Source organism: Neoarius graeffei, chromosome 4, assembly GCF_027579695.1.
Source record: "Neoarius graeffei isolate fNeoGra1 chromosome 4, fNeoGra1.pri, whole genome shotgun sequence".
Classification (NCBI taxonomy): Eukaryota; Metazoa; Chordata; class Actinopteri; order Siluriformes; family Ariidae; genus Neoarius; species Neoarius graeffei.
The window spans coordinates 111646982-111673261 of NC_083572.1; the positions used below are offsets into that span (position 1 = coordinate 111646982).

At 45.8% G+C, this 26280-nt stretch overlaps 1 protein-coding gene across 5 annotated transcripts in view; it reads right to left on the reverse strand.

The window, feature by feature from the left end:
• herc2 (HECT and RLD domain containing E3 ubiquitin protein ligase 2) overlaps positions 1-26280 on the reverse strand; it is a 162759-nt gene that overhangs the window by 17878 nt on the left and 118601 nt on the right. For all 5 annotated transcript variants that reach the window (XM_060920184.1, XM_060920187.1, XM_060920183.1 and 2 more), the window contains exons 66-85: positions 19112-19337; positions 18847-19018; positions 18558-18744; positions 16050-16193; positions 15779-15970; positions 15545-15698; positions 14892-14999; positions 14643-14774; positions 13430-13588; positions 13206-13324; positions 12912-13037; positions 12681-12836; positions 12485-12600; positions 9558-9756; positions 3993-4207; positions 3217-3394; positions 1287-1448; positions 1105-1196; positions 413-552; positions 57-244 (exon numbers count right to left, since the gene is read on the reverse strand). In XM_060920184.1, the coding sequence (XP_060776167.1) occupies positions 57-244; positions 413-552; positions 1105-1196; positions 1287-1448; positions 3217-3394; positions 3993-4207; positions 9558-9756; positions 12485-12600; positions 12681-12836; positions 12912-13037; positions 13206-13324; positions 13430-13588; positions 14643-14774; positions 14892-14999; positions 15545-15698; positions 15779-15970; positions 16050-16193; positions 18558-18744; positions 18847-19018; positions 19112-19337 (3165 nt within the window). The remainder of the gene's footprint in view (positions 1-56; positions 245-412; positions 553-1104; positions 1197-1286; positions 1449-3216; positions 3395-3992; positions 4208-9557; positions 9757-12484; positions 12601-12680; positions 12837-12911; positions 13038-13205; positions 13325-13429; positions 13589-14642; positions 14775-14891; positions 15000-15544; positions 15699-15778; positions 15971-16049; positions 16194-18557; positions 18745-18846; positions 19019-19111; positions 19338-26280) is intronic.

A 26280-nucleotide genomic window follows, 5' to 3' on the forward strand; every position in this document is an offset into this window, starting at 1 on the left:
GTCCGTGCAAGTGTACAGATGAACACCAAATTCAGACGCAGCATCACACGGAGGACCTGAGCAGGAAGTTTGCCGGCGTTGGTGGGTTTGCTGGTGGACCAAGCAAGTGTGTGGGCGGAGCCACAGGCCACCCTGTTGATCTTCTTGCCTTGCAGCGCTCCCACTAGCCTGGGCCTCTGGATGGCGTTGGTGCTCCCGTCTCCCAGCTGACCCTCATCGTTATCGCCCCATGTATACACTTCTCCTGAAAAAACACACCAAAAATACGTGCTTAGTTTTAGGCTTGGGGCGGAGCTAGAGGTGCTGTTAAATGCTGATTGGTTGCTCAGACGTTATCTGTACGTTTGTAAGTCAGTTATGTTTCTCATACACATCTAAACGTAAAGCCCATGATGAGTTTTGGACCTCCTACCGTCCTCAGTGCAGCAGACGCAATGAAGGGAGCCGGTTGCTATAGCGATGACCTTTTTGCCCTGCAAGCCCTGGACCTGCCGGGGTCTGCGGACGTGATCGTCTGAGCCGTGACCGAGCCTGTGGTAATCCCCTTTTCCCCTGAGAACACACACACACTGCTCTAACATACAGTACTGTTCAAAAGTCTTAGCCCCCCCCCATTTTTTTCTCCATACAAATGAAAAAACATTTTAGACTTCTGAACTTTTGTTTTCCAGCACAAAATTAAATGTTACGGGGGGAAAAAAAAAAAAAAAGTTAGTAATATGTCCGAGCAGCATGGATGAGACCAAGAGAGCACTTTTCAGATTAAAAAAGAAACCATAACGAAGGCTACTTTTTTTTTGGGTGTAAAATGAAGAAGTGAGTGTGACAGTCAACGTGTCCAGAAAAACTGCGGCTGGTTCTGTAAGATGCTCAGGAAAACCTACAGATCATTTCCGCATAAAACTGCACTCACTGGACCTCAGACTTTTTTTTTTTTTTAAAGCAGAGTTGTCTCACACCAAATACTGACTTTAATTTATTATGGCTCGCTGATTACTGATTACAGTATTTGTTTATGTTGAAAACATCATTTTTAAATCATTTTTGGTTGACATCATTTCTTTGCATGTGCCAAGACTTCTGCACAGTAGTGTGTGTGTTTACCATGTGTACACCGCTCCTGATTTGGTGAGAGCGACAGAGAACTGAGAACCGCACTCCACTTTCACTACACCCAGTCCTGTCAGAGAGTCGATCTACAGAGAGAGAGAGAGAGACAGAAGGAGGAGTGTGAAGACGGTATAGATTAGTGTGTGTATAGATGTAAATAAAGTGTTGCTGCTTGCCTTCATGGGAACTTTACAGCCGTCGCTGCCTCCTCGTCCCAGCTTGCCGTAATCACCGTCTCCCCACGACCACACCATGTCGTCATCCGTCAAACACAGAGTCTGAGCATCACCACTGCCACATGCCACGTCTATCACCCTGTGTCCCTGCAGAGCATCCACCTGCTCTCACACACACACACTTATAAAACATTGATCCCTTGGACTGATGGCACATTTACGTTAGCAACCGTCGCTCCCCGATACCTGGGGAACAAGAGAACTTTGTTCACAGACCGAAGCCAAGTGAAGATGTCCAGCGTCTGTTGCTGTTGTCTGAAGAAAACTACAGCTAAAAAAGCTCTACTACCGGATTACTTGGATAATCTTGGTCAGAAAGAAGTGAAGGATAGATATACACGGAAATTAGAGGTTATTAGCGGTGATGACCCGGACAAAATTCCTCAAAACGACTGGAGTGACGGTGCAGATTTGTGGCCGAGCGTTAGCATGGATGCAAATGGCGCGCCTTTTGGTGGATGCTGCCTTTTTCACGGCTGTCTGGGGGACTTGTGTGAATCGTGCAGATCCGATGAGGTTTTTTTTTTTTGGGGGGGGGGGGGGGCGTTGGAGTGTCTGATTATAATTTCATCAAAGTAAATTCTGTATTAAAATTACTAAATAAGCAAATGCCGTTACAGTCCATGAAACATAGGAAGTATAAGTATGAGAAGAAAACAGTAAATCAGAAAGCTGCGCGTGTAAAGCCAATTGGCTGTGCGCCATTATCTGCTGCTGGCTGCACTTCACTGCACGCACAAGGATTGCCATCAGTCCGACGCAAGTTACGTAATTGGCTTTACGTGCGCAGCTTTCTGATTTACTGTTTTCTTCTCATACTTCCTATGTTTCATGGACTGTAACGGCATTTGCTTATTTAGTAATTTTAATACAGAATTTACTTTGATGAAATTATAAATCAGACACTCCAACACCCCCCCCCCCCCCCCCAAAAAAAAAAAAAAAAAAAACCCTCATCGGATCTGCACGATTCACACAAGTCCCCCAGACAGCCGTGAAAAAGGCGGCATCCGCCAAAAAGGCGCGCCGTTTGCATCCATGATTAGCTACCTGTTGGAATAGACCTCCTGTCCCCCCCAAAGAGCCCCGACACGGAAGAGTTTAAAAAAAATTAAAAATCCAAAAGCAAGAAAGCCTTCTGTGTAAAGACTTTTCCCCCCCAACATCAGCTTTTGAGAACAATGTTATGAAAGCTAAAGCATTTACTCTCAAAGGGCTCCGACCTGAACTGTGGGCTAGACGGCATCCCCACCCCTCCATGTCTCAGCAACCCCAAGGACATGGAGTTACACAGTTATTTGCACTTTATCATTTATACAGTGATGCTTATTGTTGTTAAAACAATATCTGAAGAAGTGTTATTATTTGTAAAATAAAATATCCTCCTCTAGACTTTCAAACAATATTGTAAGATTTTATTTTAATTTCAGAATAATTACAAACGCTCACAGAATCCGCATATTACAGATGTAGCTGTAGTCATACAGTAACTATTATCACCCTTGTAATAATGATAATAATTTCAGTAAACGGTTAATGTTCAGTTCCCTCTTCATTTATTCTCTATTCAAAGGCACGGCTGAGTCGCACAGATTTTATCCGGAATAGTTTTTCCTGTCTGAGTCGATTTATTTCCATTACACACGCCTGCAGCTGCTGAACCGTACTGAAGACAGACGAAGTCTTGCTTACACAAAAGACGGGGTGTGTTTGACCCCCAGGTGAAATTACCATGTGATGCATGACGTCATGCGCAAGGGGTCTATAGATTAGGAGTGAACAGGCAATACTTCAACACATACAAACAAACAATCGGCAGAGTATTTGTGATTTAACACCAAATCTCAAACACACGGCTGCACACACTGACCAGTTTGGGTTTGAGCTGGTCCTCGCTGTCTCCGTGTCCCAGGCGGCCGTAGCGTCCCTTGCCCCAGGTGTAGAGTTCTCCGCTGGCTGCGATGCAGGCGCTGTGAGCTCCTCCTGCAGCGATATCCACCACCTCCACCCCTCTCAGAGACTCGATCACTCGCGGACGGTCACACGGGCTTGGGGGGCGGCAGCGTTCAAAAATTAACAAATCCTGACTTAAATTAACCCAATTTCAAAGAAAAAATAAATAAAATGCACCCTCTGTCTTTCACACACACACAGACCCTCTCAATAACTAAATTTATGCACCCTTTCTCTAGATAGATGATTAGATATGCATCCTGTCTCAAATCAGTGAATAAACAAATTAACTCCATCTATAAAAAAAAAAATCAATTACAAATGCAGTCTGTTTCAATCAACAAATGCACCTCGTCTTGCACACAAAATCTGTCTGAAAAATAAAAACCCAATCGCCAATAAACAAACCCCATTTGTGGGATGGGGCTGGACATTAATGCACTCTTTCAATTCAAAGTTAAATAAAAATAAATAAATAAATACTGTACCCTGGCACAGTATAAATAAATAAGCCCTGCCTGAATAATAATTTTCTTAACAGTGCCCCGTCTCAATATAAACAGAAAAAGAATTAATACACCTGTCCAAAAACAAGTACATATAGTGCCACCTGCTGGCAGATTTAGATACTGCAAGACAAATTCAGCCCTATGACTCGTTCACGTAATAATAATCCCCCCCCAACACACACACCTCCTGTTTCCATGGCCGAGTTTTCCATCCTCGGCTTCTCCCCAGGAGTAGACCTCTCCCTCAGAGGACAGGGCCAGGCAGTGTTTCCCCCCGGAGTTCACCGCCACCTTCCTGATAAACACATGCTGGATGGACTCCAGTAGAGTCGGGGTGGACACCGACTCGGTGCCGCCGATCCCCAGACGCCCTCCGGCTCCGTAGCCTGTAGCGTAGAGCTGTGGAACAAGACCAAAGCAGAACAGACTCAAAATATCAGAATAATAATGTCTTTATTGCACAAGATAAAAAACACATATCCTATGTTACAATATATAAGAATAATAAAAAGCAAAGTTTATTTATTTATAAAGTTACTAAATAAATCTAATGATAATTTTTTAAAGTATAAAATACGACTTCTAATTAAGCTAAATTGTATTTAAAAATTAGGTGGCTTATAAAAGAACTCATAAAACGCCGAGTGTTAATTTTAGGTTTTAAAGCTGATTTTTTCCTGAGATGGTATCTAGTGGTTTTAACCTTTGGCGTCATTTTATATAACAGATGACCTTCTAAATTCGAAACTTTAGCGTATCTTGTTTTTGTAAGAGTGTGAACATTAATATGGTTGGGCAATTCCATGTAAATGTCAACCTCACCATGCAAAAATAAAGCAACATGTAATACATCAAAACCACTCCCAGAGATCTCACCTAGGCCTGTATTTTACAGATGTGAATAAGTTGAGCCAATTTGTAACCAACCTAATATGTCACTGTCAGTCTTTCTTTCTTATAATGTAAACCCCAAGCTAAAATCAACTTTGATGATGTACAATTCTGTATTATTGCCACAAGCCACAGAAACGTATGCAAAAATCCACAAAACAGCAGAACAATAGCCATCCTAAATATTATTTAAGAACTTTGATAGTTTTAGCTGATATTTAGAGAGTTTTTCAAAGGGTTATGGTGGTTAAATTGCTGATTTTCTAAACATACGCCATGTCTATTTCAGACGCGTCACATCCGTAACGGAATTTCGTCACATCCATAACGCTGACTTTTCCTTCCGAAACTCTGCATGAATTACAAAATATTTTAAACAAAGATTTTTTAATATTCACCTTGGACCCCTCTATCAAATGGATATCTCCATTTCGACATTAGGTTTACAATTTCACAGAGTTTGATAAAAATGTACAGTCACCCAAGAAAAGTGATACTTTTTCTGTCACATCCATAACGCATCTTTTATTGGCGTTTTCTGGCATGCCCTAGATGTACTATGGGAATTGTTCTTGTTCTATCACTTCTCCAGTATGGTACAGCCTTAAAATATGCAACACCTGTTTAAATACTGGGAGACAATAAAACATGCACTGGGTCATTTGTTGCCATTTTGAGTTCAAGTGTCACGTCCATAACGCTGGAATTGCTCGGTTTGAAATATATCTACGCTTCTTACACCTATCTAAAAAACACTGAACCGTTGTTCGTTCAGCTTCAGCGGCACCATACACCGCGAGCCCATATGAAATATTAGGTAGTACGATGGTATTAAATAAATAATCAATTTCCGCTTGATTGTACCCTTCTTTTCTAAGCCATCTTATTACAAGCCTAGGTCACAACCGGACGTACGATTTTTTTGGCCGTGCAATTTTTGGCGTTTCCCAAATCGCTGCGTTTTTTTTTTGTTTGTGGAGAAAGACGCACGTTGGCCGTAAGTTTGTCTTGCAACCTGAAAAAACCGTAAGCGCCCGTAGAGTTTGTTTGACATGACAAAGAACCTCTGCGGCCGGTCTGCGGTTCGAAAATCAGCACATCACACGCGCGCCCTCCGTGCATTTCTTGCGTTTTTTGCACGTAGACCAGCCGTAGGAGCACGTATGGCCAGTTGTGACCGAGGCTACATATAGGCACTCATTGGCTTTTGTTAATTTGTTTTTCACACGAGTTGTGAATCTGGTGTCAGACTGAACAGTGACACCAAGCAAAACAAGTTCCTTGACCTGAGGTATACCGGCTATCCTATCAAAGCTCTCTACATTGCCCTTTTTCACAAAAGTCCGCTCCTTCCATTTACTAGGATTACAAGTCATGGAATTGGAATTGGATCATTCAAAAAAAACTGCGTTACTAATTCGCAAGCGCAATCCTTATCCCTCCACACAGGCGCGGTAACAGTGGAATCATCCGCATATTTGTACAAGAAAGTTGTGGAACTATCATTAATTTCAAGGTCATTTAGAAAATTATTAAAAAGATCGGGGCCACCAACACTACTCTGGGTGGTACCTTGATTGACCTCTTTCCAATGCCCTCCAAAAGCATCCTGGATAACCCTTTGTTGCCTATTTTTCAAGAAATTTAGATACAGATTGGTAGCGCATGAGTTAAGTGGAAGTTTTTTCAGTTTTTCAGATAATAAAGTCAAAAGCCTTGCTTTGTGAATAAACGCACAGCTTTCCAGGTCAGGATGATCCAAGTACATATGTACTGTATGTGGACTGGCCAGCAAAGCATCCGTCCCTGTAAGCAAACTGGCTTGGGCTGAGATCTTGTTCGACAACATCTTTTGCGCATTTCGTGTACGTAAATGACCTTTTCAAATGCACGTGCTATAACTGGTGTTATGCTTATTCCTCGATAGTCGTTGTTTACTTGAGAGAGATCGACTTTAGGGAAAGGCTTGACGTTTGCTCTTTTCCATGACCAAGACCAGACCTGTGTAGAAAGACAAAGATTCCACAGCTTTGTGACGACGATTCCAGCGTGATCCTTCCAGATCCAAAAGGGGATGTTATCCAGACCAACAGCAGTTCATTTTAACTTAAGGAGTGTTCACACGGCAACTTTTACTCCGGTGTAGCACCGGGGCCACCCCGGTAGAGCATTCACACGGTACAAAGTTATACCGGTGTCGCCCCTGAAAGCTGCTTAAACTGGTGCAAATCTAACCCTGCTCGGGAGGTGGTTTAAGAAATTTACTCCGGAGTAAATGCTAGTTTGCGGGGCAGCACCGATATAAAACGGGACGTCTGAACGCTACAGGGGTAGACTCGCTACGTGTGAGGAGAGTTGATTACATACGGGCATTGCATAATTTGCATCCTGGTATTTTGCGCTTCCAAAATAGCGAATATCAACAACAACAGAACTGCGTGTCTTCCAGTGTTGCCAGATTGGGTGGTTTTAAGTGCATTTTGACGGATCTGAACATATTTTGGGCTGGAAAACGTCAGCAGTATCTGGCAACACTGGTGTCTTCATCCACGTTGTTTTCCCGGCGCTTGGTGATGCCATGACAACCGGGAAAAGGAAGTACATTTTCGCGCATGCGCATATTTCATTTCCGCATTATTACTATCGTATAGCACGGTCGCAAAAACTGCCGTGTGAACGCAAGTGGGGCTGCACCGGTGCTAACACGCTTCTCTCTAGTAAGCAGGTTTGTGACATGTGAACGCGCCACAAAATTTACCCCGGTGTAAGATATATCGCAACAAAATACATCGGTGCGGCATCGATGCAAATATGTGCCGTGTGAACACCCCTTTAGAGAGAGCGTGCCATACTTCTTGTTCACTGATTTGCGGAACCTGTACACCATCACCGACGGTTACAGGGGATGGCTTGATCTAGGTGTCGTCGGTACATATAGTTCCAAAGCTGCATCAATCTCCCATTACCCAGGCCAATACTAGCTGCAGAGATACGTCGCTGTGATCGAGAGTCGACTTCCTTCCACCATTTATGGCTGCCTATTGGAACCTCCATCAGATGCTTCCTGTTGTCACTTATAAGATGGGAAATACATTTGTTCAAATGCTGTAATCAGTCAGTACTAGTACTGGAAATGGAAATTCTGTTTTTGGTCTTAAGCATGAATTTGACCAGTGGCGACATCCATAATGGATCCCGTGAAGAAACTGACACCGTTCGACAAAGCATACAGCTACCCAGATGTCCAAGAATAATCTCTTCCAGTTTCTCTACCGGTTGATTCGGGTCAGCTGCAGATAGAACTTGGTCCCAATTCTCATTCTCGAGGGCCTGATAAAATGCTATCTTGCGATGTTCACGGCGATCCTGAATCATCACTTTTCGGCCAATACAGGGTCTCTGCACATTTCTGACCAGCAAAAATAATACTTTTTAAGACCATTTTAAGACCACTGAGTATAAAAAATAAGACCACTACCGCGGAACAAATACGTACAGTAAAAAAAAAAGCACACTCTAGGTTAAGTTCAAAGCATTTTTTTTAATAAATAAGTGCATCTTCAGTTTACAAAACAGAACATTAGCTGCCTTCTCGATATTTTAATAGTAGGGTACTGCTGTAAACATAAACAGTGAGGAAACAAATTGATCTTCAGTTAACAAAACAGAACATAAGCTCACACCTTCATTTGAAGTGTATGAGTGGTGTTGGGTAATCGTCTGCAGAACCCACAGTATTTCTGCCTTCAGCGTAGCGGTTGGGGCGAATGCCGCGGAAGCACTTGTGCTGGGACCCGGAGACGCTAAAGCTGGCGTTGCACTTTTTGTGACCGTAGAGGCGAACATTGGCATGGGGACTGTTGTTGCCCGACTAGCAGCATAGCGCATATGCTTTTCCCCTTTCGAGTGAGCGTCAAGGGCTTTACAGCCCATTGTTGTTAACTTGATGTCTTTCCGACATACCTTACATCTCGCTTCATATTCTGAAGTTGCTGTTGGTAGCCAACTTTTGTATTTTGGCTCCTCAAGCCACTTGTTACTAAACTTACACTTCCCCATCTCCGCTCATGTTCAAGTTCAACCACTTCTTCCTCGTCTGCTCTACTCTCAATGGTTCTACTACATGGATAAAAGAACACACTGCCCCCTGTGGCGTGGTTCCTGCGCTATTAGAACTAGTGCTAGACACACAACGGCTCTTGTGCTACTTGTTCAGCATCTTGATAACAAACGACGCTGGTTGAATAAATAACGTTAGCGCGGAAAAAAAATCCAGACATGTTTTTTTTTTTTTTTCCATTTACCGTAGGCTACCCGGATGAAATTTAATACCTCCCATGTGAAATTTAATACCATAGCTCAAAAAATAGCGAAATATAATGCTTTTTAAGACCTTAAAAAACACATATTAAAAATAAGACTTTTTAAGACTTTTTAAGGATCCGCGGAGACCCTGGAATAGAACCGACTCATTCCCCTCCAAGTTGCCCCATTTTATAAATTCTCAAACAGTATTTCCAAAGATTTGGACAAGTGTATTAATTTCTAATCATGTCTTATTTAAATACTTTAGTTAACCGCTATAATTTAAAAACATCTGTGAAACCAAACAGGGTGTGCAAACTTTTGCACTCAACTGTAAGCCTTGAAAGGACTGAAATACCCAAGCTTAGATTTGAAATATTACAACGTTAAAGGAAGACAGTGTCATGTTCAGGTATTTTTTAAGTTGAATTAACTACTTTTTTAAACCTTTTTGTTCTAAACAGAACCACTACACGTTCAGCAGCTACACATTTCCACATTAACACACATCATAATTACGCTGACAACTCCGCACACACTTCCCGAGGCTCACCTTGCCATCAGCCGTGACGGCGAACAGCGTCTGCTCTCCACCAATCAGCTGAACGGGCCGCAGGGTGGCGAGGGCCTCCGTCGGAGTGGGAACTTTGACCTTTGCCCCTTCAATGCCACCAAGTTGTCCGCGATGGTTGTGACCCCAGCCGTAGATGGTGCCACTGCCGCCTGCTGACAGAGTCCAATCATCTGGACGCCTACAGTGGAGCCACATTGAAAAAAAATTAAAACCTGGCACACCAGGAAAGTGCTCGCTCTATCGCCCGGAGATCATAGGCTTTGAACAGAACCCTGACCATGCCACAGCCACCTGTGGCGGAGAGTCAGGAGAGCAAAATTGCCGTGCTGTCTGTGTGGGAGAGGCATTCTCTCTCTCTCTATCTATCATCAAATCACAGCAATGCTGACCAAACCGTGCACATCTGTGAGCTCAGCTATGTGGAAGAGGGTAGATAGCACTTTCCTCCGAGTGCATGATGCTTCATGTGTCTTAGAGGAAAGCACGAACTTGAAAACGTCATGCGACGGGAAACTGTCCAAGACTAAATTGGGGAGAAAATGGAAGGGGAAAATATTATATATGCTGTTTGAGTAGTTATTTCATTTTGAGGGCAGATCCACAGTGAGGACAGGAGAACCCATTCATAAATCTCAATTGACTTACTCAGTGTGAAACCTGGGCCTGTTTAGTTGAACACAAAGCTGATATACTCGCAGGAATTGAAGACAGACATACACGAAGATCTTCCTCAACAGCTCTGAGTCACTCTTTTTTTTTTTTTTAGTTTTTATAGCAGTCATGCTTGAAAAGCCCAGCTCGCATAGGTAGGTTGTGGAAAAATCACCTTTTTTGCTTTCTTCTAACCTCTACTCATACTAGGGCCTTCATCTGGGTCAGGACCCAGTTTGGATTGTGTACTTTTTCTTTTCAAATATTTATCTAATCACTATCACACCCGAAGCATTACTAATTCTATTGTTTGAATGACAACAGGTAGATACAGAGGTTAATTAGCTACCTGCTACCATCTAGTGGAAGAGTATTTAATTGTTCTGCCTGTCACTATACATCTGGCATAGACGAACGAAGACAAATTATTTGCAGTAAATAAATTATTTTCAGAACAATTAAGTGAAATTGGATAATTTCCCAAGGTACACCTGATGATCTCTCACGGCACACTAATGTGCCGCGGCACAGTGGTTGGGAATCACTGCTCTAGCCTGAACTATTTGGCCTTGACACAGAGCGCCAAGTCCGGTGTTCTCAGTCGGGAGTTTGCACCATTCACGCTGTGAAACACGGTGGTGGTAGCATCATGTTCAGCATTACCCTTGGGCTCTTGGTTGCTTCTTGGATTAATACCCTCTTTACCCAGCCACTGAATTTTTCAGGACCGCATCCTCTAGGCAGAACCACAACTGTGCCACGGTTTGTTCGTTCTTTATTTATTTTTTTTAAAAACAACAGATTTATACCATCACTCCTTGGGATGTTAAAGGGGGAAGTCATTGATTCTCAAGAAAGACTGTTGATATTCCAAATAAATTCACACCTCCCTTCAGTTGCACCGTCCCCGCAAATTACCAAGGCAACAACACTAATAACTACCCTAGCTAACCAAAAGAAAAATACGGCAGAATCCAATTAATGTCTCTCTCAAAGCTGAAGCAAAACAAATAATATAAATACATCAAAAGAATGACATGCAAAGCATACAACACATCATCCAAACCACAAGGAAGTAAAAACTAGTTAGTTGCTTTGATTGCTTTTACAAAACTACAGGGAGCGTAGAGAGGACCGTAGGTTTGTAGCTAAACTAACAAGGAAAGCAACGTTACCAAGAATAGCATTTCAAATTATGCATCAATCCAAATAACTGCACTCTGCTTGCAAACGTGTGTTTTCAGGTCTACGTGGCTATAAAAACCCTTCATAAGCAGCGTATTGACCGTATACAGCTGGTAAAGTACACAACGAAATGAAACAACATTCCTCCAGGAACATGATGACACATAAAACAACTATATGTAGGTCTGTGTTGTCTCATGAAATGTACATGTGCAAACATCGCAAAACAGTACAATAATTAAAACAGGGCAACAGTAAAAATTTCAATAAAAATGACCCGTTCACAATTTTAAAATGTGAATAAACTGATCAGCAGTAACCAGAAACGAGCAGAGTTCTTGCACAATCCTGTGTTGATGTAAACACCACAAGCAACCAATGCAAATCTTACAGCAGACAGATGCTTTTCTAGCCGAGTAGTCTGCTGGAGTCGGACGTAGTCCAGGTTATTGTCCAGGGAGCAGCCACTGGAAAGTAGGATGACAGGAGAGCCAGCTGGCTATGGTTTGGGTTTTTTTCTGCTTCCTCACACACACCACTGATGATACGATCCTCCCTCTCTCCTCTTTGAAGTTTATTGGCAGTTGGCAAATACTGACTTGGTGCATTACTGCCCCCAAGTGGTATGGAATGTGGAACACAGTCCTGCTTGTTCCTACTCACACTCCTTCCCCCATCTCCCACCTGTCCTGTACATGAGCACGAACACCCTGCCCCCTGCTGGTGACTGGCTGGAATATTGTGTGGCTCGGTCAGAGCCACTTTACTCCCCTCCCTCCAATTTAAAGAGCCAGGGCTGTGTATGAACACCGGATTTTTTTTCAGTGCGCGCACAGAACAGAGAGCTAGCAAACCGTGAGGATATAGTCACTGAATTTCACAAAAAAGTCCACTGTATTAGAAGAACTGCTGATTCCACCTTTAAAAGTTTAGAATTTTTTTTTTTTAAATACGCAAACTCCGATACTTTCCCCGAACTTGTTTGAACAATTCAGAGAAATAAATTTGTATTTAATTTGAAGGCATTTTCAGACATCATGATACAATTTGATCCTTTTTTTTTAGCATACCTGTTCATCCACTGCACCAGCTGCTCATCATGTTCCCTCTTGAACAGCTCATGGCTCTCGTGAAGCACGTTCATGTTCTCATGGTCTGCCATCAGCTCACGGATTTTCTTTGCAACCTTCATTGAAGAAACGTTAAATTATTCACATTGCAACAGGATGAAAGAAGTCACCGAAGGAGGCAGAGCTCACATCACACCTCATCCAGGAACGGGCGGGGCAGGGGCGTCCTCTTATCCAGAGCTACTGCCACTCGAGAGGCAGTGCAGTAGCGACGAAACCATGCCCACTTATGGGTTTCGGCGCAGCAGGGTAGCGTGTCCAACTCCAGATCACACGCAAGAGCCACTAATACCTGAAACGCATCATTCATTAATTAAATTAATAAACTGACACACATACTCACTCTTTCTGTGCACCTCACACACACCTTGAAGAAGGGGCTATGAAGGAGCTGTTTGCCTCCTCTGACGATAGGGTCCTCGTACTCGTACTGCCTCTGCAGGGCCTCAGGAAGCCCTTTGACCAGAGCAGCAAGAGCACTGCCTGTAAAACTCTACAACAAACAAATACCACCAAAATCAGCCACTCAACACTTTGTAGATTTACTTCATATAGTTTCTAATGACATCTCAGCCCTTGAAGTGTGTATTTATTGTTAAGCGATGATGTATGAAATGGATAAGGCGAGCTGAATATGCGTGCTGGTGCTTGGTGGACTGACCACAGAGCGAGCGTCTCCTTCACCGTCCCCCAGCAGCCGGTTAATGTTTATGGACTGGCCGTATTCAGTAGTCAGGAGTTTGCGTAACCTCTGCAGGGCCCACATACGGTGTCCGGCCGCTGACACACAGGAACAAAAGCAAAAGAATTTAAAAAAGCACGCTCAAAATAAACTGATATTTTTCCACTCCACCAATAAGTGTGTGTGTAGACGTGCCGGTGTACCCAGAGCGCTGAGCTGCGCGCAGGCGGCGAGTGAAGCCGCCAGGCGCGGCACGATGCTGCGGTTCGAGGCGAAGTTGAGACGGAAGTCCAGCAGACAGGTGACCAAGTCCATAGAAGGACAGGACAGGATACAGCGATCAGACAGGAGGTCTTTAGGACCTGGGGCAAATTGAATAAAAAAATAAGACCCCACCATCTCCATCCACCCATCTCTGCTTTTTATCCTGGGTTAATGCATTCTCGTTCTCCTGCATGCTCACTGGCTGGTGAAATGTTCACGTTAATATTCATTAACGGATCCAAATCAAATAACTCCAGTTTAATATTCAAGCTAAACGAAAACTCAAGTGGAATGAGCAAGCTCTCAAACTAGGCTCATTCAAATTCTAATTATTCATTGTCCCCCCTTCCATCTTGTGTAACACATGCAGAGGAAAGCGCTATCTGCCCTCTTCCACATACACGTACCCAATCAGCCAGAGGAGGAGTGACCGACAGGGTAGACAGAGTATGCCCCTCCCATCCAGACGAGAGGAACCATCAATTCTTTGCTCTTGTGGACTTGGAACCCAATTCCACTCATTATTAAAAATTAAATAATTAGGCTCTCATATCTCATCTCATTATCTGTAGCCACTTTATCCTTCTACAGGGTCGCAGGCAAGCTGGATCCTATCCCAGCTGACTACGGGCGAAAGGCGGGGTACACCCTGGACAAGTCGCCAGGTCATCACAGGGCTGACACATAGACACAGACAACCATTCACACTCACATTCACACCTACGCTCAATTTAGAGTCACCAGTTAACCTAACCTGCATGTCTTTGGACTGTGGGGGAAACCGGAGCACCCGGAGGAAACCCACGCGGACACGGGGAGAACATGCAAACTCCGCACAGAAAGGCCCTCGCCAGCCACGGGGCTCGAACCCGGACCTCCTTGCTGTGAGGCGACAGCGCTAACCACTACACCACCGTGCCGCCCTAGGCTGTCTCTCAGAAAAAAAAAAAAAAAGTTTCAAAACGAGCGTGGGCGCAACTTTCTTCTGCAAGTCGCAAGAAACACAACTGAGGCGCGATATGCCTGGCATGAATCCAGGGTCAGAACGTATGAAATTTAATTAATTAAAAGAGATTTTGCTTGGCTTAACTGTCTGGTAACCATAGTAACCCTAAGCACAGCTAGCTATGCTTTGTGTGCGCGCGCACGCACCCGCTGCAGGCATGATGGGATAGACGGTGAAGCGCCAGCCCCAGCCGTTCACCGAGCCATCACTGGTGAACTTCCACTTCAGCTCGTCTCCTGGAATCCTCAACTCACTGGACCAGTCTGACCACTCGCGTCCTGAAAAAAAACAACACACACACCTCTCTTAACCCTGTAACCCTGACTCGGACATGTTACTTCACTCATAACACACAACAAGAAGTGACGCGTCCACATCCCTAATGATCAAGTCACCTGATCGGACAGAGACGATCCTATTGGCTCCGTCCATGACGGTTAGAGGGTCGTGTCTCCTCTCTGTAGAACACTGACGGTCAAACTCCACTCTCAGACCCTCAGCACCTGAAATAATTTCAGGATTGTTAAAAAGGAGAAGAGGAGGAGACTCAATCATGTAACTTTCTTCTGGAAAAACATTTTCTTCAGCACTTTCAAGGTGAATAATCAGATGTTTTCCAGAATAATAACTGATACACAGCTTCCATAAAATTTAGATTTTATTTCAACACTTGTTATATAACCGCTTTATAGGATAGCGAGCACAAATTTATTTATTGTGCAACACTCGATCATGTGAAACTCGTACACAATATATATTCAGGTCTCTCCATTTTTAAAAAAATATTTTATTCCAAATTGTGTTATTTAGTTCATCCAAATCTTTTCCCCTCTTTCCTAGTCCCCCCCATTTTGAAAATTGTTTTTAAAATTGTCCAAAAACACCTGCTACCTTCCTTTATACTGATATTTTTTTTTATAACCACAGGCTCAATGCGAACAAAAAGATAAACCTTCTCAATCATCTGAGTCTTGACCTGAAGGAAAATTGTGATTCGAGAACATTTCATTTCAGATTTGCGCTCTAAAGCAGATACTCAGTGTGCGACCTGGGATTTTGACCGTTCCGCTGGTGGAGGTGTCATCAGTGTAGGGGTGACTGCTCTCCACCACGACAGGCTGAGAGGACAGACGACCGCTCTGAGAGTCCGTGGCCACGTCCTCCAGCTCCGTCACACACAGCTCCAGTAGCATGTCCGCCACCTGAGCACGTACACACACCTTTACACCACTGTACGCCACATCGCATATTCATTCATGCTCTCGAGTGTGTGTGAGAGAACCTGTGGGTAGGCAGTGCCCATGCCAGACAGCACAGCGGACAGCACTTCCTTTCCTTTCTCTCCTGAGCGCAGATTCACAGCCAGCTTCAGCAGGTCAACCATCACACGCGTGTCATCAGGAACCAGCAGACTGGTGAACTCGTCCAGGTACTGAGGCTCAGGCCCAGCAGCTTTATTCTGACTCTCCGAGTCCTGGTACAAACACATTCACCACTTATAACTTTATACAACAAAAGGACACGCCCACAAAGAGTAATGAAGTCATACAGACCTCTTTGGTCTTGGTCATGGTTTCGGCGATGATGCTGGCCGCTCCGGGGTCGTCTGTGACAGGGATAAAGGGGCGAGAGGAAGCAGCAGCTGCGGAGGGAGTCACGGCAGATGATGGGGTAATGGCATCTTCAGAGGACGCCACCTAGAGGGGGAAAAATACCAGCACTGGATTTTCACATCTTATACACCCTTTATGAGCAGCCACAGTCTTGCCGTATATACACTAAACAGAAATCATCACTGCACAACAAACTTGTCATCAAGGTACTCCACATACTCAAAGATATTTGTACCTTCAAAGAAACCAGGCTGAGTATTTTATCAACGTCCGAGCACAAAAATTAGTGTTAGCTCAAGTATCACCAAAAAAAACCCTTCGCTTTCAGTTGTTTTTCTTCTCTCAAGGCATGCAAATAGTCATATTTAAGGCGTGTTTTGTGTTCAAAAAGATACTGAAACACATTTCCCACCAAAAATGTCACCATTCACAGCATAACGCGTGCTCAAAAACACTTCATGTAATCAAATCAGCATGTTGTTACCACCCAAAATTCCACCACATGACCAAGTGGAACACAGCTGCCACCCTAATAGAATACCATATAACCAACCACACCATAGTTACCATCCAAAATGTCAAGGGAACCAATTAGAACAATTCCAGCCAAAAAAAAAAAAAAAGCAACCTCATCAACCTATTCCTGACTCCAACCCAAAGTGGAATCATGCAAACTCTCGAAGCACAGTTCCCTCCCCCGCAAAGTGTGACTGGAAGTTACAGCCACAAAATGGAACCATGTTGCCAATCAGACCACAGCTCCAAGGCCAAAATTCCACCCTCTAACCAACCAATACGCCACGGCTCTCAGGCCAAAATTCCACCATGTAACCAATCACGCCACAGCTCCCAGGCCAAAATTCCACCCTCTAACCAACCCACCAGGCCATGGCTCCCAGGCCAAAATTCCACCATGTAACCAACTAATCAGACCACAGCACCCAGGCCAAAATTCCACCCTCTAACCCATCAGGCCATAGCTCTCAGGCCAAACTCCCACCCTCTAACCAATCAGACCACAGCTCCCAGACCAAAATTCCACTGTCTAACTAATCAGACCACAGACCTCCTCAAAAAGAACCACTGGAACATTGCTCCCAGCTCAAAGTGCCAACATGTATGCAATCAGCACAGTTCCTGCTCCAAATGGCATCGTCTATCCAATCTGAGCTCAGTTACCACCCGAAACTGACCCATGCAACTGACATCCTCTAAACTGACCCAGCCACTAGGCCATGGCTCCCAGGCCAAAATTCCACCCACTAACCAACCAATACGCCATGGCTCTCAGGCCAAAATTCCACCATGTAACCAATCACGCCACGGCTCCCAGGCCAAAATTCCACCCTCTAACCAACCCAACAGGCCATGGCTCCCAGGCCAAAATTTCACCATGTAACCAGCTAATCAGACCACAGCACCCAGGCCAAAATTCCACCCTCTAACCAACCAATACGCCACGGCTCTCAGGCCAAAATTCCATCCTCTAACCAACCCACTAGGCCACAGCTCCCAGGCCAAAATTCCACCCACTAACCAACCAATACGCCATGGCTCTCAGGCCAAAATTCCACCATGTAACCAATCAATCACGCCACAGCTCCCAGGCAGGCCAAAATTCCACCCTCTAACCAACCCACCAGGCCATGGCTCCCAGGCCAAAATTCCACCATGTAACCAACTAATCAGACCACAGCACCCAGGCCAAAATTCCACCCTCTAACCAACCAATCACGCCACAGCTCCCAGGCCAAAATTCCATCCTCTAACCAACCCACTAGGCCACAGCTCCCAGGCCAAAATTCCACCCACTAACCAACCAATACGCCATGGCTCTCAGGCCAAAATTCCACCATGTAACCAATCAATCACGCCACAGCTCCCAGGCAGGCCAAAATTCCACCCTCTAACCAACCCACCAGGCCATGGCTCCCAGGCCAAAATTCCACCATGTAACCAACTAATCAGACCACAGCACCCAGGCCAAAATTCCACCCTCTAACCCATCAGGCCACAGCTCTCAGGCCAAACTCCCACCCTCTAACCAATCAGACCACAGCTCCCAGACCAAAATTCCACTGTCTAACTAATCAGACCACAGACCTCCTCAAAAAGAACCACTAGAACATTGCTCCCAGCTCAAAGTGCCAACATGTATGCAATCAGCACAGTTCCTGCTCCAAATGGCATCGTCTATCCAATCTGAGCTCAGTTACCACCCGAAACTGACCCATGCAACAAGAACACAGTTCCTGTATAATAAACCATCAAGTAACCAATTATCCACCCAAAATGGCACCATGTAACCCACTGGATCAGAATTCCCACCCAAGATAAACTCCCACATTTAGATTTTGTGTTTTGTTACTTGATACTGGACTACAGTGGACGTTTAAATAAATTAATAATCTCCATTAAGAAATTAATAGTGGATGATGTGACTTCTACCTCTCCCCTCTTGCTGTCCTGCCAGGGGTGAGGGCTGGAGTGCTCCTCAAGGTCCGAGGCCACAGGAGGACCTTCAGCTTCTGAGGGGCTTGAGACGGACGAGCAGTCGGAAGGTGGGACCGGAGAGCTGGACGGGCATTCTACAGGCATCATGCAGGCTGGCATCAGTGCTCCCACCACAGCATCCCTACACACACACACTTTTAAAAATGCAAGCTAATATTTTTAAGAGGTATACACCTGGTGTCAGCTTATGTGGCAAACCCATTGGTCTGGAGCAGTACAGCACCTGGCATACATGATCTGCAGAGCAGAAAGCACGTGGGACAGAGCCTGCTGCTTGGCCAGATTCCCATCCAGAGAGAGCAGGATTTTGGCCAGAGACGGCCTGCTGGGCTTCACACTGCTCTGACCGCTCAGCTTATTACTCAGCAAGGATGGGTCACTGTCTGACGGTACACCTGCGTGCGCGCACACACAAAATCAGCCTGATATAATGGATGTTTTAGCCACATCAACAGAAGACTCATTAAAGGTACTTGAAGCCCTCTGACCCAGGTACGAGGCCCCAAGCGAGTCCCTGGCCGTCTGGAAGAGAACCGGCTCATGAACAGATGGCGTGGTGACATCTACAGTGGTCCAGGCCACACTGTGAGACGAGCCGCAGGCCACACGCGTGATCTTCTGACCCTCCAGGCCTTGTACCAGCGTTGGCTTCCGGTTCACCGTGGTCGTCCCGTTCCCCTGCTGCCCGTGGTCGTTATCACCCCACGCATACACCTAAACACAGCCAGAGAGGAACGTAAACGCAGACTCACTCACTGGCATCATTTATTTCAAAAGAAAAATAAAGATAAAAAACAAGAGGAAATGATGAAGGATGAAAAGGAGAAGAACATCAAAAAGGTAAAGGAGAAGATGAAGGATGAGAAGAGCATCAAGAAGGTGTAAGGAGTGCTGATGCGTAATTCTCAATATTTGGAATACTGCTAGTCTTGCCAGGCATTTATAAGTCCTGATAAGCCTAATCACCCCTCACACTCAAGTCAGCTCCACCTTCATCACCTTTGTGTGGCAGGTACACCCCGGATAGCCTGACCTTGCGGTCAGGTGAATTAATGGAGCTCTGACGCTAGAAGGTGAAGTCGCCTCTTTCCTTCTGGAATATTTCGATCTTGTAAAAGGCTAATGATATATTTGATACTCTTTTACTTGTTATTAATGATTTAGAGTTTATTAGTGAGACACACTAATGGAGAAGAATTATCACAAGTTCCGACTGGGGACCATCAACGTCAGAACCTGTAAATGTGAAAGTAAATTAGTAGACGGTGTTACACAATGCAAGAGACTGGGATGCAATATCACGTGCATGCAAGAAGTCCGACAAAAGGGTGAAGGGGAAGTCTGTTTTAAGGACGATGTTCTGAGAGGGTGGTGTCTAGTATACAAATGGTATGAAGATTGCAAGAGCAAGAGTTGCTGTTGCCATGGCCCCACATGTAATACTATCAGACATGCAACACCTAATCGAGGGCAGATTAACTATGGTAAGAGTGAAAGTGAATGGGGTGAAGCTTGTAATCTATAGTTGCTACTGCCCAACAGAGGAACATTCTTCATCGAGCAAGGAAACCTTTTATCGAACACTAAGCAAAGCCATGCAGAAGATGAAAAAGACCACTCATCATACAAGATAATTGCTGCTGGGGATTTCAGCGCAACCATTGACCATGACTGTGATCCTGGTAGTTGGAAAGGTGTTGGGCTGTATCATGATGAAAACCAAACAAGTTTTAATGGAATGAAGCTCATTGAAACTGCAGAAGACAATAAACTATATATTGTAAAACACAATGCTCGCAACTAGGGATGGCGAAAACTAAAAAAAAAATCTTGACCGACCACCGAGCCTCATTAGCCGATTAAAGTCGGTTAACCTACGAGTTTAAACAGGGATGCAAACGGCGCGCCTTTCTCACGGCTCGTGCAGATCCAATTTTTTTTAGGGGGGGCGTTGGAGTGTCTGAATAATTTCATCAGAGTAAATTCTGTACTAAAATTACTACATAAGCAAATGCCGTTACAGTCCATGAAAAAGCCGTGAAAAAGTCGGCATCTGCGCCTTTAGTTTGTGTGGAGAGATATGATCTGCAATAACATGCATTGTTGGCTACAGACCGAAACATACTTTCAGAATGCACTGGCCAAGGCAGGACTAAACTCCATGTGCCTTCTAATAATAATAAAAAAAAATTAAAAAAGTAATTTGTAAGCTAAAAAGCCTGTGTCTACACTTTCTTCTTTCGCCGAGTGGCAGCTCTGTTCAACTGGGGCGGGACATGACTGAATGGGTGTTTCTGATTTGTCAGCTGTCTTTAACTGGGGCGGGAGGGCGGGACATGACTGAATGGGTGTTTCTGATTTGTCAGCTGTCGTCCTTACACCGCATGGCATGGCCCAAGCATTTACAACACAGAATTCCAGGTTCTCTGCTCCAAAATCGGCAGCTTCAAAACGATTGATTTTTTTTTTTCACCGACAACCAAAAAAAAATAATTAACCGGTTAACGTTGATTCAGTCAACCACCGGTCAAACGGTCATCGGTTAACATCCCTACTCGCAACAAAATCAAACGAACATAGATGGTCATTTAAAATCTAACCTTGGGTATAAACAAAGACTGGATTATATAATGGCTGAATGGTACGTCAAACAAACCACGAAGAATTGCCGAACATACCCCATGCAAATTGGGTGGCAGTCGAAGGGCAGGGGCTTCGATGACCTGATCCCCGAACACAGCGGTTAGCTGTTGGGACATGGAATGTCACTTCGCTGGGGGGGGGGGGGGGGGAGCCTGAGCTAGAGGTCTGTGCAGGACAGAATTTTCAGGCCCGCTCTCGCATTGTGCAGTCCCGCTCCCGCCCACTCCCGCAAAGAATTATGATTTTCAGTCCCGCTCCCGCCCGTGCCTGCCATATTTTGTCCCGCTCCCGCCCGCAAATCCCGCATGATGCAGACGTTCGTGTTATTTCTCACGAAAGTTCCTGTCATTGGCTTGGGGAATTAAACATGCTGAGCTTAGCTGAGCTCTCCACTGACCGATCCTTCATTTATTGTAAGTTTATTGTTTAGACTCTGACATTCTGCTGACACATTCCAAGTTGAGCGCTGCATGCGCTCATGATTGACAGCTCTCGCTTTGATTGACAGCTCTCGCTTTGCGCACTCGCACTCCCACTTCCGAGTCTGTGGCGTTATGATTCCAACCGCGATTTCATTCTCCTCTCATATGAAGTGCTGCACAACCACAACCAGCTCCTCAGATTATACACTGTCTATTTCTCACTTTAAATTGAACAATCTGTGCGATACACAATCCTTTTTAATACTAGTTAATACTTTTTTAAATATTTAATACTTAGGACTAATACTCTTGACTTTTTAACGGTAAATGTACCTCTTTTTAAAGCAGCACTTACTTCTGAAGCACTGTGAGCTTCACTAGAGGAGCTCTGCTCTTCTGCCATGATCAGAGATCTCAAACACAGAAGAGCGGATAGGAATCGGAAACGTACGCGAGATTAGACCACATCCGCAAATTTAGGCATCTTAAAATGTTATTAATGCCAAATAAAATATCCAGCACAAATTATATATGATAGACATAAATTAATCATTTATAAATTTTATTTTAAACACGTTTTTAGTTAGCGGGACTGCAGCTCATCACCTCTCCTGCCCACGCCCGCATTGTGCACTCCCCCTCCCGCCCGCAATGAGCTTTCAAAATTTGTCCCGCGCCGCACTGCTTTGCGTCGGGTCCCGCGGGACTCCTGCGGGAGTGCAGGGCTCTAGCCTGAACTTGTGCAGGAGGTTGAGAGGTACCAGCTAGACCGTCAGGCTAGATAGTCAGGCTCACCTCCATGCACAGCTTGGGCTCCGGAACCCAGCTCCTCGAGAGGGTCTGGACTCTCCACTTCTCTGGAGTCGCCCATGGTGAGTGGCGGCAGGCTGGTGTGGGCTTGCTTATAGCTTCCCAGCTCAGCCGCCATGTGTTGGAGTTTACCCCAGTGAACGAGAGGGTCGCGCCTCTGCGCCTTCGGATCGGGGAGAGGGCTCTTGCTGCTGTTTGTGCTTACAGGCTGAATAGCAGTATAGAGTATCCGGCCTTCTTGGAGTCCCTGGGAGAGGTACTGAGAGGTGCTCAGACTGGGGACTCCAACGCTCATGTGGGCGACGACAGTGACACCTGGAGGGGTGCGATCGGGAGGAACGGCCTCCCCCATCTGAACCCGAGTGGTGTTTTGTTATTGGACTTCTGTGCTAGTCACTGTTTGTCCATAACGAACACCATGTTCGAGCATAGGGGTGTCCATAAGTGTACGTGGCACCAGGACACCTTAGGTCGGAGGTCAATGATCGACTTTGTTGTCGTTTCATCTGATCTCCAGCCCTATGTCTTGGACACGCTGGTGAAGAGAGGGGCTGAGCTGTCAACTGATCACCACCTGGTGGTGAGTTGGATCCACTGGCAGAAGAGGAAGCCAGACAGACCTGGCAGGCCCAAACGTATGGTGAGGGTCTGCTGGGAACATCTGGCCGAGCACTCTGTCGGGGAGGTCTTAAACTCCCACCTCCGGGAATGCTTCTCCCAGCTTCCGAGGGAGGCGGGGGACATTGAGTCTGAGTGGACCATGTTCTCTACCTCCATTGTAGACGCGGCTGTTCGGAGCTGTGGCCGCAAGGTCTCCGGTGCCTGTCGTAGCAGCAATCCCCGAACCCGATGGTGGACACCAGAAGTAAGGGATGCCGTTAAGCTGAAGGAGTCCTATCGGGCCATGTTGGCCTCCGGGACTCCTGAGGCAGCTGACGGGTATCGGCAGGCCAGGCGTGCCGCAGCTTGGGCAATTGCGGAGGCAAAAACTCGGAACTGGGAGAAGTTCGGTGAGGCCATGGAGGAGGACTATCGGTTGGCCTCGAAGAAATTCTGGCAAACCGTCTGGCGCCTCAGGAGGGGGAAGCAATACCCTGCCAACACTGTTTACAGTGCGGGTGGGGAGCTGTTGACCTCGACTGGTGACACTGTTGGGCGGTGGAAGGAATACTTCGAGGATCTCCTCAATCCCACTGTCACGTCTTCCATTGACGCGGAGGCTGATGACTCAGAGGTGGACTCGTCCATTACCCAAGCCGAAGTAACTGAGGTGGTCTGCAAGCTCCTTGGTGACAAGGCACCGGGGGTGGATGAGATCCGCCCTGAGTATCTCAAGTCTCTGGATGTTGTGGGGCTGTCTTGGCTGACACGCCTCTGCAACATCGCGTGGCAATCGGGGACAGTGCCTCTGGAGTGGCAGACTGGGGTGGTGGTCCCCCTCTTTTTAAGAAAGGGGACCAGAGAGTGTGCTCCAATCTCACTTCTCAGCCTCCCTGGGAAGGTTTACTCCAGGGTACTGGAGAGGAGAATTTGGCCAATAGTCGAACCTCGGATCCAGGAAGAACAATGCGGTTTTTGTCCTGGTTGTGGAACACTGGACCAGCTCTATACCCTTCATAGGGTGCTCGAGGGTTCATGGGAGTTTGCCCAACCAGTCCACATGTGCTTTGTGGATCTGGAGAAGGTATTCGACCGTGTCCCTCATGGTATTCTGTGGGGGGTGCTTCGGGAGTATGGGGTTCGGGGCTCTTTGCTAAGGGCTGTCCGGTCCCTGTACAAACGGAGCAGGAGTCTGGTTCGCATTGCCGGCAGTAAAGTCAGACCTGTTCCCAGTGCATGTTGGACTCCGGCAGGGCTGCCCTTCGTCACCGGTTCTGTTCATAATCTTTATGGACAGAATTTCTAGGCACAGCCAGGGGCCGGAAGGAATCCTGTTTGGGAACCACAGGATTTCATCTCTGCTTTTTGCAGATGATTATGTCCTGTTGGCTTCTTCAAACCAGGACCTTCAGCATGCACTGGGGCAGTTTGCAGTCGAGTGTGAAGCAGCTGGGATGAGAATCAGCACCTCCAAGTCCGAGGCCATGGTTCTCGACCGGAAAAGGGTGGCCTGCCCTCTCCAGGTTGGTGGAGAAGTCCTGCCTCAAGTGGAGGAGTTTATGTATCTCAGGATCTTGTTCACGAGTGAGGGAAGGATAGAGCATGAGATCGACAGGTGGATCAGTGCAGCCTCCGCAGTGACGCAGTCGCTTTACCAGTCCGTCGTGGTGAAGGAGCTGAGCCAAAAGGCGAAGCTCTCGATTTACCGGTTGATCTACGTTCCGACTCTCACCTATGGTCATGAGCTTTGGGTAATGACCGAAAGAACAAGATCACGGATACAAGCGGCCGAAATAAGTTTCCTTCGCAGGGTGGCTGGGCGCTCCCTTAGAGATAGGGTGAGAAGCACAGTCACTCGGGAGGAGCTCGGAGTAGAGCCGCTGCTCCTCCACATTGAGAGGAATCAGCTGAGGTGGCTCAGGAATCTCTTTCAGATGCCTCCTGGACGCCTCCCTGGGGAGGTGTTCCAGGCATGTCCCCCCAGGAGGAGGCCCCGGGGAAGACCCAGGACACGCTGGAGGGATTATGTCTCTCGGCTGGCCTGGGAACGCCTCGGTGTTCTTCCCGAGGAGCTGGCCGAGGTGTCTGGGGAAAGGGAAGTTTGGGCTTCCATGCTCAGACTGCTGCCTCCACGACCCGGCCCCAGATAAGCGGATGAAGATGAGACAAGACCCCATGCAAAGCCAGCCCTTCGATTCAGACCATCGAATTGTAGTCTTGGATGCCCACTTTCCAACTAGAAGAATGGCTAAAAAGCTCTTTCATAAAAAGAGAGCTCCAATAAAATACCAAGATCTCTGCCGTCTCACAGATGACCACTCCATCCAAGAGTCATATAGTGCTAAACTTGGTGCATTTCTATCGAAGGAGCCTTTGGCACCAAGATGTGTACTTCGTTGAAAAATGCCTATTTTCAATCTAAGGCGAAACAACTGAACCTTGCAAGTGAAGAACGCAACACCGAGGAAGAATTTAGGTTGAAGATGACACATGCATCCCTGTCACGATCAAACAGGCTATGGATTCAACCAAAAAAAATAGAACACTTTTTGAAGCAAATTTGCAGCACATCTGTACGACCCACAACCAGAACAAGAACATCCATCCCGAAAACTTCCCACATCTTTTACCACCAGATGATCTACCTGCTGTTGAGATCTCTACTCCCAACCGTGCAGAAGTGGAAGCTAGTATCAAAAGGCTAAAAAATGGTAGATGTCAAGGCACAGAAAGTGCACTCAGAACATCTGAAGTACTCAAGGTCAGAAAAATTGATAAAAATGTATTGTACTTCTAGTAAGCCTGGTATGGTCCTGCCTAAAAGTTCCCACCAAATGGTTGATGGCATCCATAACCTGTCTCCATAAGAGAAGGCTTAAATCAATAGCTGAAAACTACAGAGGCCTCAGCATAATCACGACGATTTCGAAAGTGGTATCCGGGATCATCACAGAGAGATTTAGAGATGCATATGAGCAACTTCTCTTGCCTACTCAGTTTGGTTTCTGGGCCAATAGATCAACAAGTGATGCCATCTTTGTCATACGTCAGATACTGGAAATCTCGAGAAAATCAAGAACCCCTCTCTTCGTAGCCTTCATTGATCTCAAGGCTGCATACGACTGGATTCCAAGAAACACCTTATTTCACTGCCTCGATATTCGACTCAAATGTCCACATTT